At 43.1% G+C, this 14,035-nt stretch overlaps 1 protein-coding gene across 2 annotated transcripts; it reads left to right on the top strand.

Annotated features, from left to right (window-relative positions):
- The first annotated feature begins 120 nt into the window (after positions 1-120).
- heg1 (heart development protein with EGF-like domains 1) lies at positions 121-12,980 on the top strand. 2 transcript variants are annotated; one of them, XM_080497570.1, is made up of 14 exons: positions 121-530; positions 6,257-7,397; positions 7,729-8,222; positions 9,065-9,178; positions 9,268-9,390; positions 9,495-9,598; positions 9,700-9,755; positions 10,048-10,208; positions 10,503-10,637; positions 10,832-10,874; positions 10,980-11,017; positions 11,109-11,196; positions 11,304-11,481; positions 11,635-12,980. In XM_080497570.1, the coding sequence occupies exons 1-14, from the start codon at positions 281-283 to the stop codon at positions 11,776-11,778; spliced, it is 3,069 nt and encodes a 1,022-aa protein (XP_080353696.1). In that variant the 5' UTR covers positions 121-280; the 3' UTR covers positions 11,779-12,980. The 2 variants fall into 2 exon arrangements, with proteins under 2 accessions (XP_080353696.1, XP_080353695.1); XM_080497569.1 differs by having other exon boundaries at positions 10,033-10,208.
- The last annotated feature ends 1,055 nt before the right edge of the window (positions 12,981-14,035 follow it).

Raw genomic sequence — 14,035 nt, 5'->3', positions numbered from 1 at the left:
TGTGTGTGTGCGTGTGTGTGTGAGAGAGAGAGAGAGTGAGGAGGAGGAGGAGGAGCCCGGGCTCCTACGCCGTGATAACAGCCTGCAGCCCGGGCTCTGTTATCTTCCGTTCCCCGCCACCTGAAGCCGCGGATCTCCTCCGGACCTCCACCGGGATTTATTCGTTTCCTCTCCCCAAAACGTCCCCCAGAAGCCGCGGCGGCTCCTCCCATGGTGTCCCCGGGAGTCTCCCCGGCACTCACTGGAAACAATCGGCCGCCGCTTCGGGGCGTTGAGGATCATGGAAACGTGGTTTTTCGGTGTGTCTGTGGCGGTGCTCCTGCTGGCTCTGCCGGGGCCCCTCGGTGCGGGGACCCCCGATAACAACTCCAGCACCAGCACCACCACGGAGGGATTTTATCACTCAACGTCCACAGACGAACTCGGAAACTTGGAGAACAATTCAACTTCTTCCTCCAGCGAGAGTTTGTCTCCATCACAGAGGAGCACGCTGCTCTCTCTCAGTGCCGAGACTCCGGCTGCAGACCCCGGTAAGACCCGCTGTGAGAGGCCCGCAGAGCCCAGTGGGACCGATCTCAATCACGGTCTGCAAAGTGTATAAAACCAGCCCAAGAGAAACGCTATTATTCCTGATTAGCCTCTTCTGGTACCATAAGGATATTTGCATTAAGCCCAAGTAAAGGTTTCTTATTTAATGCATGCTGTTCTGGGTTAAAAAAAAAAAAAAGAAAAAAGTATTTCATTAAAGTATTTGATTAAACTTCATGATTTAAATCAATGAAACCACTTTAATTTGTTAGGTTTGATGGCCCACATTTAGGCACTGAAAACCCTTAAAACAAGCCCCATAAAACTCATTTATTACAGGGGCCACAGTATTCACAGTCGTGTTGGAGTCAACACTTTAGTTCTTACATTTCTTACAGCTTACATGCAATTGTAATATCTTTAATAAAACCTGAAGAAGTTGAAATTTACTGGGTAAAATTTCAGCATCATAACATTTTCAAGTATACCTTCTTGTGCAAAACAATCAAATGTCTAAAACCTCTTTTTGCAAACTCCCCCTCACCAAATGGTGATCTTCCTTCACAAGCTGTAGGGATATTGTTTGGCCGTGTCCAATGCTCTTAGTAAAACATAGAAATCCCCTTTCTTTAAATGAGCAACAGTAGTTATTTTTAATGGCAATAAAAATACATGTATGGCCTTTTTAATTTTTCATCACATTTAACTAAGTCCTCCGGCGGGCTGGTCTATCTGGCCAGTTTTGTCCCCCGGACTGTTTATATTTACATCATTGAAACATCTTCTTATGGTTATATTTGTCTGGACAGTAGCAGTAAAATTTCTTATTCCTACTTTTGAAAGGTTTTTATTGACGTCACGTCGATCACTTCAAATTACATATAGAATACGAATCCACAATTCCACATGCACTGATAGAAAGAAAAGCTCCCTTTTACCACAAATAAATGTACAGCAGAGTCACATTTGGAAGTGGCAACTTTCTGCTTTCAGCATCATCATACTGCAGACTTGTTGAGGGTAGAAAGCGCAGCGTCCTATCAGTCTAAACCCAAAGCAGCTTAATAAGAAAGGGGTTCAAGGTGACTCCTTCCAGCCTGAACTCTAAACTGAGCTCTAAAAGCAGCGATCTAAAACTGGGATCTGATTCCACAAGAGAAGAGCCTGATGATTGATGTCTTTCTGTCAGAGGGTCAAATAATGTCAACAAACGGCTTCATCACAGGGCTGTTTGAGGATTATGTCTACTAATTTAAGAACTAACTCAGGGGCGGCATGGCGCTCGTCTCCTAATCGGAAGGTTGCTGGTTTGATTCCCGTCTGGGGACAAAATAGTGCAATGTAAAGTGTCTTTATAAAACCCATGCATTATTATTATTAACTGTATTTCTCTATAAGCAATCAGTATGCATTTAATTGATATTGTTCACCATGATGCATTGAGTAATTACAGAGTAACTGATTAATCTCAGGCTCAAATGTAGTTCAAATGACCTTCCTTACCCCATCACAGCGGAAACAAATCCTTTTTTTGGATTTTTTTTTTTTTTGGTAATTTGCTCACAGGCAACCAAACAATTAGGACGGTGGCTGCATGCGGTCAACAGGCAGCCAGTTGCTCACGTCCGAGTTAATCAGACTCACAATAATCAGCTCAGATCTACTTCGGCATAAGAGGTGCTCAGATTGCACATTTCTGGAGTTCTAATCTCAGATGGAGGGTCCATGTACCTTTGACTCGTAATGTGAACCAGTCCCAGATGTATGTGGCGTCTTTGGTGAGGCAACCTTCATTCATCAAGCTGGTTCCCACTCACTTTGCCTCTCTGAGAACATTGTTTGCCCAGTCGGCAGTAATTGCTTACAGACATGCAAGTTAAGCCCCTGTAATGTTCTCCACATCTCTTCATCTTCACTCCGACTTGACTGAATGTGACACTTGTTTCCTGTTGAAGATCAGGTGCTTCTGTTGACGCCGACCTCCTTTCTTCACGTACTATTCTGACATGTGGGGAACAGATGCATCAAACCTGGCATATTTTTGTTTCCTTTCGTTTTAAAAGCTCAACACCAATTATAAAGAAGCAGTAGTCAAGCGTCTTGCTTTCTCATCTGTCAAGGTGTTGCTTGTACAAGACAAACAGCACCTGAAGGATTTTTTTTTTTCATTCCACCTGGTGAACGTTGAAGCAGGAGCACAGACGACTTTCATTTTCAAGCCTTAGCTCTAAACAAATCAGACGGAAAAAATTGTCCAATCATTTGTTGAGCAGACCCTAATACTATAAATTGAACCAAGAAGAGGACTAAACAAAACAAAACAAATAAGCCGTGGTTTCAGGGAAGCAAATTTCACATCTTGCCACTGGTATTATCATCTCCAAAAACAGCTATAAGATATTAAATAGCTGTAGCTATTGATACATTTAAAATGGCTGATGACAGTGTTACTCGGAAGGCTGGAAACATATTTATATTGTGTTGTTGTATAAGAATAGATATGTTGATTTATTTTAATTTGTACGGGTTTCATAAGGCTGCACTTCAGTAAAGGGACAGAATTGTCTCCCTTTTGAGGACGCTGTAGCTGTTTTGAACCTTTGCTCACATCACTGCAGTAATCTATGCATCAACGAAGCGTTGTGGCTCAAACCTGCACTATTGTCTTAATATGTAACATAAGTATATGAACATGAAATGCTTTGGATGGCTTTAGTTTAGTGAAATGTCAAATGTATATTTTGACAGAAGCTCCCTATGTATTGCGACTTGCTGATATATATATGGACATGAATTTTTGCCATTATGAGTTGCACATGTGGGGGGGGTGCTACATTTCAACATGCACGGCCTGGATTCACACATCCACACAATCATAGTGGGAGTTGCCTCAGTGCAGTTTCACGGTCGTAATGACTTCACACTGAGTGCTGCACAGATGCTGCAAAGGAAAGATAAGACTCAAATGATTCACTTTCCTCCGGACGAGTCCCCTCTGAATCGCCTCACCCGAACGTTCCGCTCCAAGGTGTCTGGTGATGAAGATAGAACGCGGTCCCCTTTTGACCTGGCTCATGAAACATCAGGCAGCTCATTCACAATTCATAAATGTCGGCTTATTATAGTGCTAAATGTGTTTGCCTAATATGTGAGCAGCAGAGTTCCAGAAGTACAACAGATGTCGGGAGACAACACTGACGGCCATGTTAACAGCTGAGAGATAAACAGCAGCAGACCAGGGAGTGTCCATCTCTGGTTGCCAACACGACGTTCCGGTCTGAGTTTGTTTGCCCAGACGGGATCCAGCGGTACGAAAATGAAATTACGAAAGAGGAAAAGAAAGTGTGGTGGCCCACTTTTCTCCGTCGACTCTCGGTGGGCTGACGGGCTGCTCTGCAGTTGAGCCCCTTGCCTCCATTAGCTGGCCGCTGCCGGTGCCTCTGGCTCTCATCCTGGAGAGGTGCTGTTGTTTCACTGCTGGAGTCCAGCCAGTCGAAATGCTGTCGGATAGCACAGTGAGTGAGTGACGGGAGGACAAAATCCCTTCAGATAAGAAAGATCTCACACACACTCCCATGCCCTGCTGACATGTGTTTAAGTACCTAAGAGCCTCTGTGCAGTCTGTGGGATACTCACCTGAACGCTGCCGTCAATGCGAGTACGAAATGGAAAATATGTACAGGACGTGTGTACAATTTATTATGTGGGCAGTTTTCAGCCAGCAAAAAAAATCTGATTGAAACCAGTAAATACAGTTAATTTGTAGACTGATACAATGTTTGGCCACAGTATGAATGAAATAAGAGTTAGTTTTAACATGTTTTGTTGTGTGTTAAGTGTTAAGTTGTGACAGTCTGAGCTTCAAAATATACCCAGATTGGTTTATTATGATATGATATATGATATATTAAAATGATTATAAAAATCAGTATTTTCATTCTATTTTCCTTTGACTGAAGTAAGTGATTGCTTGGATGTCCACATATTCTTGAAATGGGGATTGTATGAAACGGCTACCTTAAGAATTAAAGCAAATCATTTGTATTGAATGTTTAAATTGAGGCCTTGGTCTGAAGTGAAATGATTAACAAAGAAATCCAGTTTCTTTTTAGGTGTTCAAGGACACTTCAGGATAGGTTAGGTCCATTGTCGTCTGAGACTTATTGATTCAAACTGAAGCATTGTCATTGGATGCTTTGGCCAGGGATTTTTGTTGTGTGTCAAAAGTAAAAAGGCAAAATGCCAAATATGCATCTAAAACTACAGTGTCGACTGCAAGGCAACATTCTTTTGTTGGCATTCACTTCATGGTCTTTTTTGTGGGACTAAACAGTTGACAAAAAGACTTTGAAAACCAACACACACACACCTAGATCCGCTCCGACAGCTTTCTGCCGGTGCCCAGTGCTCACTCAGCTTTAGGAAGGAAGTGGCTGAATCCCAACAGAGACAGTCACCACCATATTTAGGACTTCAAGCCATTGTTAGAGTAGACGAACTGGCTGCCAGTTGTTCTCCACCCAAAGTAAAAAAAAAAAAAAAAAATCTGACAGCTTCTTGTCACTTTCTAAAGTCTGGTGGAGTCACATAGAGTTAGTAGAGCACCCTCTTGTGGCAGCAGCTCAAATGAATATAAATAAAATACTGGAAGAGGCAATTAAGTATCCAGTCAGTGCAAATACTTTTAGAGCAGGATGATAAACACAAGATGTAATAAGCTAGTTGTGTTTTCAATATCACTATGTCACTAACCGCTTGCTTTAGTTTACTCTATTCAGTTGAATCGCTTGTTCAATATCTAACTGCATCTCAATCAAGTGAAAAAAAACCGGAATGATTATGAAAATACTACTAATAATAATACTAATGATAGTAATAATGCATTTTTTCTGTTTTGCACTATACATTTGTGAATCTCAAAGTGCTAAAAACAACAATATAGGCTAAAAGCAGCAATTTAAAACACAAAGCAGTAGCAGAAATCAACAAGAGCTGCAAAATAGGAATGTTTTTAGGACCTCTTTAAAAGAATCAGCAGTTTGTGGAAATACTTTTATTCATAACTGAAAATGAAGTGACAAAATGATAATTAGACACAGTAAGCAGAAGAGATGACACAATACTTAAAACAATTCACAATTAATAATGCTGCGCTGCTATTTATTACTGAATTACTAACTTATTTGTATGTGTGGATGAATGGTTGTGTTTATGGACGTATGACTTATTTATTTATTTGTACTTTTAATCACCATGACAAGACAGGTAATGCAGTAATTTAGGAAAAGGCAACAGAAGTCTGAACATCTGAACATCGTCAGGATTCCTCTGAACATCACAAATCAAGAGATCCGTGCACATTTTAGTGTCGGAATTAACTTCTTTAGTTAGTTAAAAGTAGTAAAAGTATTTCAGTTGAAAAGATGGAATCAGAAATTGTAGATGTTCAATGCAATGTCATGTCTGTAGCGCCATATACAACACTTCAAGGCACTTTTTACAGAGAACTCTGAAAATATTTGTATATATCATGCAGTTTTGTTGTTTTTTTTTGGTTTGGGCCTTTTTAATCAGTGACTGTTATATAGCGCATCAGTTTAACTGAGTCTTTAAAATGATTTCAATGATAAAAACAGTTCTTGTTTATCGAAGTAACTTTTTGTCTCATTTCAAATAATTATTACATGTTTGTCTGAGGTATTGAGTAATGTTGTTTCTCTATTTACAGACACTCGGTGGACACAAACTTTTACAGAAACAAACAGCAGGTCCCTGGAGCCCATCAGTTTGTCCACTGAGTCACTCACCTCCATCCTTGTTACCACCACTGAGAGTAGCAGCAGCAGCAGCAGCAGTAGCAGCAGTAGCAGCAGCAGCAGCAGCAGCAGCAGCAGCAGTAGCAGCAGTAGCAGTAGCAGCAGTAGCAGTAGCAGCAGCAGCAGCAGCAGCAGCAGCAGCAGCAGCAGCAGCAGCAGCAAGGGGGACTGGGAGGACTTCACTAACACAGACCAGATGCCAGGCGTCTCCCATGCTGTGTCTTGGGAGGCCGTGTCCTGGATGTTTACAGGGGAGGCCCACATGCCCCAAGACAGCCCAGACACCACCCTCAGACTGGAGGACGCCTCAGCTTTGTCGTCACAGACGGCCGCCCTCACAGACAGCAGCTACACCACCACCATCGGCCGGGCAGGGGAGAGGACCCTCCTGTCTGTCACCTCCTCCTCCAACAACAGCACCTCATCTGCCTTCACAGAAGACTCTGAATCCCATCAGCCTCCCTCCACCGGGGGTATTCCGCCAAGGCCCGCAGAGACTGAGGAGTACACCCACAGCGCCCCGTCCACAAGGACTGATGGAGGAGAAACAACGAGCCAGCATGTGACCGGCTCATTCGGGGGGACCTTCACAGAGAGCGGGAGTCCAGTCTGGCCCAGAGAAACCCAGAGTTTAACTGAAGAACCTAATGCCACCGAGCATCAGCACACATCAGCGGAGTCTTCTGACTCGACGCCGTCTCTCCGGCTGACGGAGGCCAGCACTGACCAAGCGGAGGTGTCCGTTTCCTCCTCCACTCCTCCCTTCACCTCATCTGTGGGAGGAGCTTTCAATGTCTCAGGGACAGACCAGGGGTCCACCTCCAGTGTTGAGGCCTCCACAGAGTCCTACACTGAACTCCACAGCTCAAGCACCCAGGAGGACACTGAGAGGAGGTTTTCCAACACCAGAGAGGATGACGTGGGTTTGGGTCTGACTGCAGGGCCCTCGACGGTCAGCAGTAGCACGTCTGAAACAGATGAAGCTGTTACGGAAATGCCAGCGGTGGTTACTGATGCCTTTCTGTCCACCAGCCCTGTTACTGTCACAGAGCGGTATGTTTCATGCTAAAATAAAACATATACACATATAGTAGTAGCTTATTGAATTAACTTATTACAGTATTTTGAGTAAATACTTGGGGTTGCATGTAAAGCAAGTCCAACGAGGTTTGATTCCAGGTTCATGGCCTCCTTGTTAGTTGCCTTTTTGTCCAGTATGAGATGTGAGAGGCTTCATCCTGAAACCCCCGAGATAGTTGTTAAAGACAATGAATAAATGGATTGATAGTAAATTTATTTAATGCTAAATTAACTCTAGGTCATCCTTTTTTTTTGTGTGTAGAGGGAGTGAAACACTTGACAGTTGTGGTTGTCTCTTTACCAGATCCCACACGACTGAGGAAGACACCTTCAAAGCGACGCTCTTCACCACCACAACCGCCACCACTCCCAGCACCGCCCTTCCTCTCCTTTCAACCTTATCCTCAAGTTTGAGCACCACCTCGAGAAGCGCCACTGTCGGTTCTTCAACTGAAACCAGCGTCCCTTACACCGCTCGCTCGACTCCAGACGCTATCCTGGCAGCGCAGACCTCTACAACACAGGCCACTCTCCCTGCTTCACCCAGCCAAACGCAGGGATCCTACAGCGGGGTGGCCACACCCACAAACGCCACCACACTGCGGACTGAAACAAGCACGGGACCCGAGAGACTCACCACGGCTCAGAGCCAGTACATCACAACCGCCCCCGCCGAGAGCACGACGCGAGCTCCAGATGTGCAGCACACACCCATTGAACCGGCTGATAGAGGAACTACAGTGGTGGTGACCACACCGCCCACAGACGTCCAACTCCCCAAACTGCCAACATCACACTGTGAGTCGTCTTTAAACTTCAATCTTTCACGTGTGTGTGTATTCCTCTTTGCCGAAGTCACTGTTTGACTTCATTATGAATACGCAGTGTTGAAAGTCCAAAATCTTGCCTCAGAATTAAGTTTGTCGAATCAGAGTTTTATTTCAGATAATATATAATTAGTTTCATAATAAATAATTAATATTAAAAAAATCACTATGATGTCTACAGATTGTCTGAAATTGGCTGAGTGTCTCATACTTCTATAAATGTATTTAGATATTTGAAGTCTGCTCAAGTGATGACAGCGAAGGAAAACAATTCTTAATGTGCTCGATACTTGAGTAGTTTTAAGAGTGACAAATGTTTATCACAGAGAACCTGCATGTCCTCCTGCACTGCATCCTCACTGGACTCCTCTTCCCCTCCATCCTCAGCATTGATTTCCCTACATAGCTTTAATCCCTCTTGGATACATGACAAAACCATCACAACCTCTTCTCTCACTTACCCACCAATTTGTCCAACAGCACCCGTCTTTCAGATGCTCTCGCTCTCAATCTGTTCCATTGTGGTGGCTTCTGGTAAAATCCTCAATATCCTATATGTAAAATACTTAGGCTTGGGGTCAATGCAACTCTCTTTTCAACACACAGCATAGCTGGTCTCATACTTTTCCTACCAACCATTCATCGCTCTAATGCAAACCCCCATGTATCCAGGTTCAGATCACAATTTTCACAGCAAGCATCACAATCCATACAGAAAACCCATTTGAAGCAGCTCTGCTTGTGTGTTTTTAGGACTGGGTCATTTTTTCCTCCTACTTTTTAAACATGCAATCTCCCCTTTCTGAACTCCAGGGAACCCCTGTGTGTCAAACCCTTGTGTGAACGGAGGGATGTGTGTGAGCTATAAAAGCCATCAGTTCACATGTCACTGCCAGCAGGCATGGACGGGACCCACCTGCAGCCAGGGTGAGCTTGTATTCTTTATCCTGTTAAGTTACAGTGACTACCTTTGTGGTCAGTGGAGTTATGACGGCCTGCATGTGCTGTGTGTTCAGACGTGGATGAGTGCGAGCAGGATCTCTGCCCTGTGGGCTCCAGATGTGTTAATACACCAGGGTCCTTCAGCTGTGAATGTCCTCTCGGTTACGACCTTGAGGATGGACGCACATGCACCAGAGGTAATGCAGCTTTACATACAAGTATAGTCTGGACATTACTCCTTGCAAGGTTTTTTTTTTTTTATGTCTGGATTCACTGATGATGTTTCATTGTCATCCCAAAGCAAAGACATTCCTGGGGACGTTCAGTGTTAACAGACTCCCACATGACCACAGCAGCTTCAGGGCTGCCACCATGCATGAGATCCAGAGAGAGATCATTCAGCTGGTGAGACACAAGTCCATCCCACTGCATCTTCTCTGCTCATTTATGAGATAATCCCCAACAAATTGGTTTGTTTTATATCTGTCTGCCTGCTCTTGCTGCAGCTCAACATGTCGTTGTCAGTCCTCAGAGGTTACAGCCGTTCAACACTGAGCAACAGGTATGTTCATGCGATCGCTAAGCTATTAAAATTGTCTACATTTAAAAAAAAAAAAAAAAAAAATATATATATATATATATTTAAAAAAGAAATTGTTGTTTTATTTCCCACCGTTCATGACCTGAAGGATCCAAATTTTGGTGTTAAATATCAGATTATGTTTGTAGTTTCTAGTGCAAAAGTTACTCTCTTATGCATCTGAATGTGTGCAGAGACTTGTAATGTTATATAGAGTGCAAAAGTACGAGGCCAAACAAGTGCTCTTCGCCGACCTCAGATCCCCCCCCCACAGAGAGGAGAACGGAGTTCACATCTTGGCAGTCAACATGTTTACCATCTCCACTGATGTGACGACCGCTGAGGTCTACAACAGCATCCAGATGTCTCTGGGAAACTGCAGCTCGTCTCTGACCCACTGCCGGATGGTCCTGCACCACCAGCTCACCTACCACAGTGAGTACAGCCATCCGAGACCACGACAGAGAGTGTCATCACGACCTGTGGTGGTTTTGATTGATTTGATGTCGTTCACATGTTGTACAGCTGATAGGGGGGAAATTGAAGCTGAAGCAATACAGGATATTTCTCTCACCACCAGGGGGGAGCGTTGATCCATAAATGATTCTCTTCTCAGCCCTGGAGGGTGATGGAAATATCAGCAATGTCACTTCAGCGTAAATAAGCAGAAGTAAAAAACAGTTTTCTTTTCGATATTGATTAAATATTATATCATGTGTCATATTCTAGTGGAGAGTCTTTGTGTGGCTCAGAAGACTCAGTGTGACACCGAGCGCTCCACCTGCAGCGACAGCAGTGGCACAGCGTACTGCCAGTGTCTTCCAGGATACTACAAGCACAATCCCGAGGATTTGTCTTGCTTAGGTGAGCTCATTTTGATCCAGCATTTTATTTTTGTTTACCCCCCCAAAGAAAAACAAGCACTGGCACCCACGTCAGATTTTTTGCTTTATTTGGGGTAAACGTGAAATAAAAGCCTGACATGTGAAAAGAATGCAAATAGTGCTTAAATAACAAATGTTATGACTCAAACTTACAAAACAAACCTTTTGTTTCAGAGTGTGGAGACGGTTACAAGCTGCAAAATGGCACATGTGTTCCGTAAGCTTTGCTTCCTTTGTCGTTTTTTGTTTTGTTTGTTTTTTTGAATAATGTCACTGTAGTTTCATTGAGATGTTAAAATCAGATTCTTTTTCTACTTTATAGGTGTATGTTTGGATTCGGAGGCTTTAACTGTGGAAACTGTAAGTGACAGTAAAAGGCAGGTATAAAATCTGAAATGCTTTTAAAATGCGTGCTTTTTTGTAGAACGTTTGTGTTTTTATTTGACTGCAGTTTACAAGCTGATTGCTGTGGTGGTGTCGCCAGCAGGAGGCGCCCTGCTCCTCATTCTCATCATCGCTCTTATTGTCACATGCTGCAAGTAAGACAGCTTTCACTGTTAGCGTGAAAATCCCCATTGTTCTTAAAGTCACACAGCATCGATTAACTGATGTAATAAATGAACTATTGAAATGTTTGCTCTTTCAGACGAGACAAAAATGATATTAATAAGATCATCTTCAAGAGTGGAGATCTGCAGATGTCCCCGTACGCAGACTTCCCAAAAAATAATCGGATATCCATGGAGTGGGGCCGGGAAACCATCGAGATGCAGGAAAACGGCAGCACCAAAAACCTACTGCAGATGACTGACATCTACTACTCAGTAAGTCAACATCTAACTGTTCTTCTCTCTCTTTCTTCTTAAAACTCTCTTTCTGTGTACGAATCCAGCCAAATCCTGTCATTATACCGAAGGAAACTGTCTGTTGAGGGCAGCGTCGCAAACTGTCCTTTCTTTCTGTTCTGTCCATCCCAGCCCGCTTTACGAAACGCAGATCTGGAGAGAAACGGCCTGTACCCGTTCACGGGCCTGCCAGGCTCTCGCCACTCATGCATCTACCCCGCCCAGTGGAACCCGTCTTTCATCAGCGACGATTCAAGGAGACGAGACTACTTCTAATAGCCCCATCTTATACACATACACACACAGAAAAATACCACTTCTTATGTTGACAATTGAGGTGTGTTGTGATGGTTTTCTATCATGAGGGACGACGTTAATGTGCGAGCTGCATTGTTTTTGAATAGGCCAATATTGTTCAGGGCTGCACACGAAGTATGTTTTGTATATGTGTGCATTTGTGTATGCATGGATGCGTGTGTGTGTGCTAGCCACATCCTATGGAAGTAAATATTTCTTTGCAAGTAAAATGTGTTCCCGTGTTGCCATTTCAGTGTTTTTTTTTTGCATGTTAAAGCTCATTAACCTCAAACCCATGTATGTTTTACAGTGCTGCTGTAGTGTCCTGTGTGTTGTTTCAGCTACTGATTCTCATTTGCTTTGGTTTATATGTAAGAAATCCATCGCAGTTACATCTTCTCTGTTGCTCGCGTTGTCGGATTAATGTTGTGACTGATTGGTATTGCGGTGCAGATTTGTTTGGAAAAATTTGCACAATTGTATTCTCATGAGTGATATGGAAAAACACAATACACTGCACTAAAATAGGACATGCAGTAACACGTCCAGAACATGCAAACACACTAATACTGTAGTTCACTAAGTGCTGAAATGAGACTGTGTGTGTGTGTGTGTGTGTGTGTGTGTGTGTGTGTGTGTGTGTGTGTGTGTGTGTGTGTGTGTGTGCGTGCGTGCGTGCGTGCGTGCGTGCGTGCGTGCGTGCGTGCGTGCGTGCGCGTATGTGGCGTGCGTGTGTCAATGCTGTGATTTGCAAATATTCCGTTTCTTTTACATTAAAGAAGTGATGGAACATTAATCTAAAAAATCAAAACACTGAAGGATGCACAACAGAAACTGAGGAATGACTTTGCGATGTAATTTCAACTTTATTTATTCAAAGTATGTCTGCCTTGGTGACATGTAGCATCTCACACATACACACTGGTCGACTTTACAAGGATATACCTGTGGATTTAAGTGTATGTGTGCCTCAGTTTGTGTGAAAACAAGGGTGTATATTTGTAAGTATTTTCATTTGTGAAGTACCAGGAACTGTTGATGAATATTTGAATGTAAAGATGTATTATAATTAGCTATTTCTGCATTGGACTGAGATTTTTATGTGCGTTTTGTTGTTATTCTCTGTTTTAATGGTCTGATTCTGGCGTTTTAGTCAGACGTGTTTATTTGAATAAAAGTATTGCACAGTATAGTGGTCAGTTCTTTTCTTTGCCACATTTTTGATAATTCAACCAAAAACAGCTGTGTAAATACACTCGACCAAAATATGAATGCAACACTTTTATTTTTGCTCCCATTTTTTCCAGAGTTGAACTCAAAGTTCTCAGACCTTTTCTATGAACACAAAAGGCCTATTTCTCTCAAATATTGTTCACAAATGTGTCTAAATCGGTGTTAGTGAGTGCTTTTCCATTGCAGAGATAATCCAGCCACTCTACAGGTGTGGCAGATGAAGATGCTGATTAGACAGCAGGATAATTGCACAGGTGTGGCTTAAGCTTGACACAAAAACAAAGATGGCACATATTAGGTATGTATATTATCTGATTGTCATTTTTCAAGCTTCTTATTAAAGCTACAAAGTGAAACATGTCCTATGGAGACATTTCTTTAAGGGTTCTGCAGTATGGAAGCTGACAGGTGAGGTGTTACGTTGCAGTGCCTCTCTTTCCTCTGCCGTGGCTACGCTTCTTTCCATTGTGGTAACAACCGTTCTGGCCCATTTACCAGTGGATCCTGGTTTCCAATGAGACCTCTCTATAAGGCTTGTGTTGAAGAGACCTCAACACACTGCGATACAGGACCTACCTTTTCCAAACCAGCGATGGACTTCAGACTTGTGAGTATGGAGGAGGAGACCTTCGTACTGGCTAATGGTCCTTTTGTCCTACTTGTCGCTGCTGCAAACATCTTCTATGGATTGAGCTTATTTGTCAACAGACGAAGACTCAAGCCTCTTGTGAAAATCCTTCTTGGAAGTACGATCTGGTGTGCCATTATCTATAGCGGCTCTACGATTGTACTATACTGTATGCCGAAGGATCAACAAAGCCGGCTTGTGTTGTGGACAATTGTGGTTCACTGCACACACAGTAGCATGACATGTTATGTTTGTCAAACCTTCTACCACTACATCCATATTGTGCCTGCACGGAAAGCTCTCTTCGTATGGATAAAGAAAAACATTGGGCCCATCATCTATGTGACTTTGGTTAGTCATGTAGTGCTATTTACA

Source organism: Blennius ocellaris, assembly GCF_963422515.1.
Source record: "Blennius ocellaris genome assembly, chromosome: 6".
NCBI classification, from domain to species: Eukaryota; Metazoa; Chordata; class Actinopteri; order Blenniiformes; family Blenniidae; genus Blennius; species Blennius ocellaris.
Note: the sequence above shows the minus strand (reverse complement) of the source record. Positions and strands in the feature narration are given on the sequence as shown.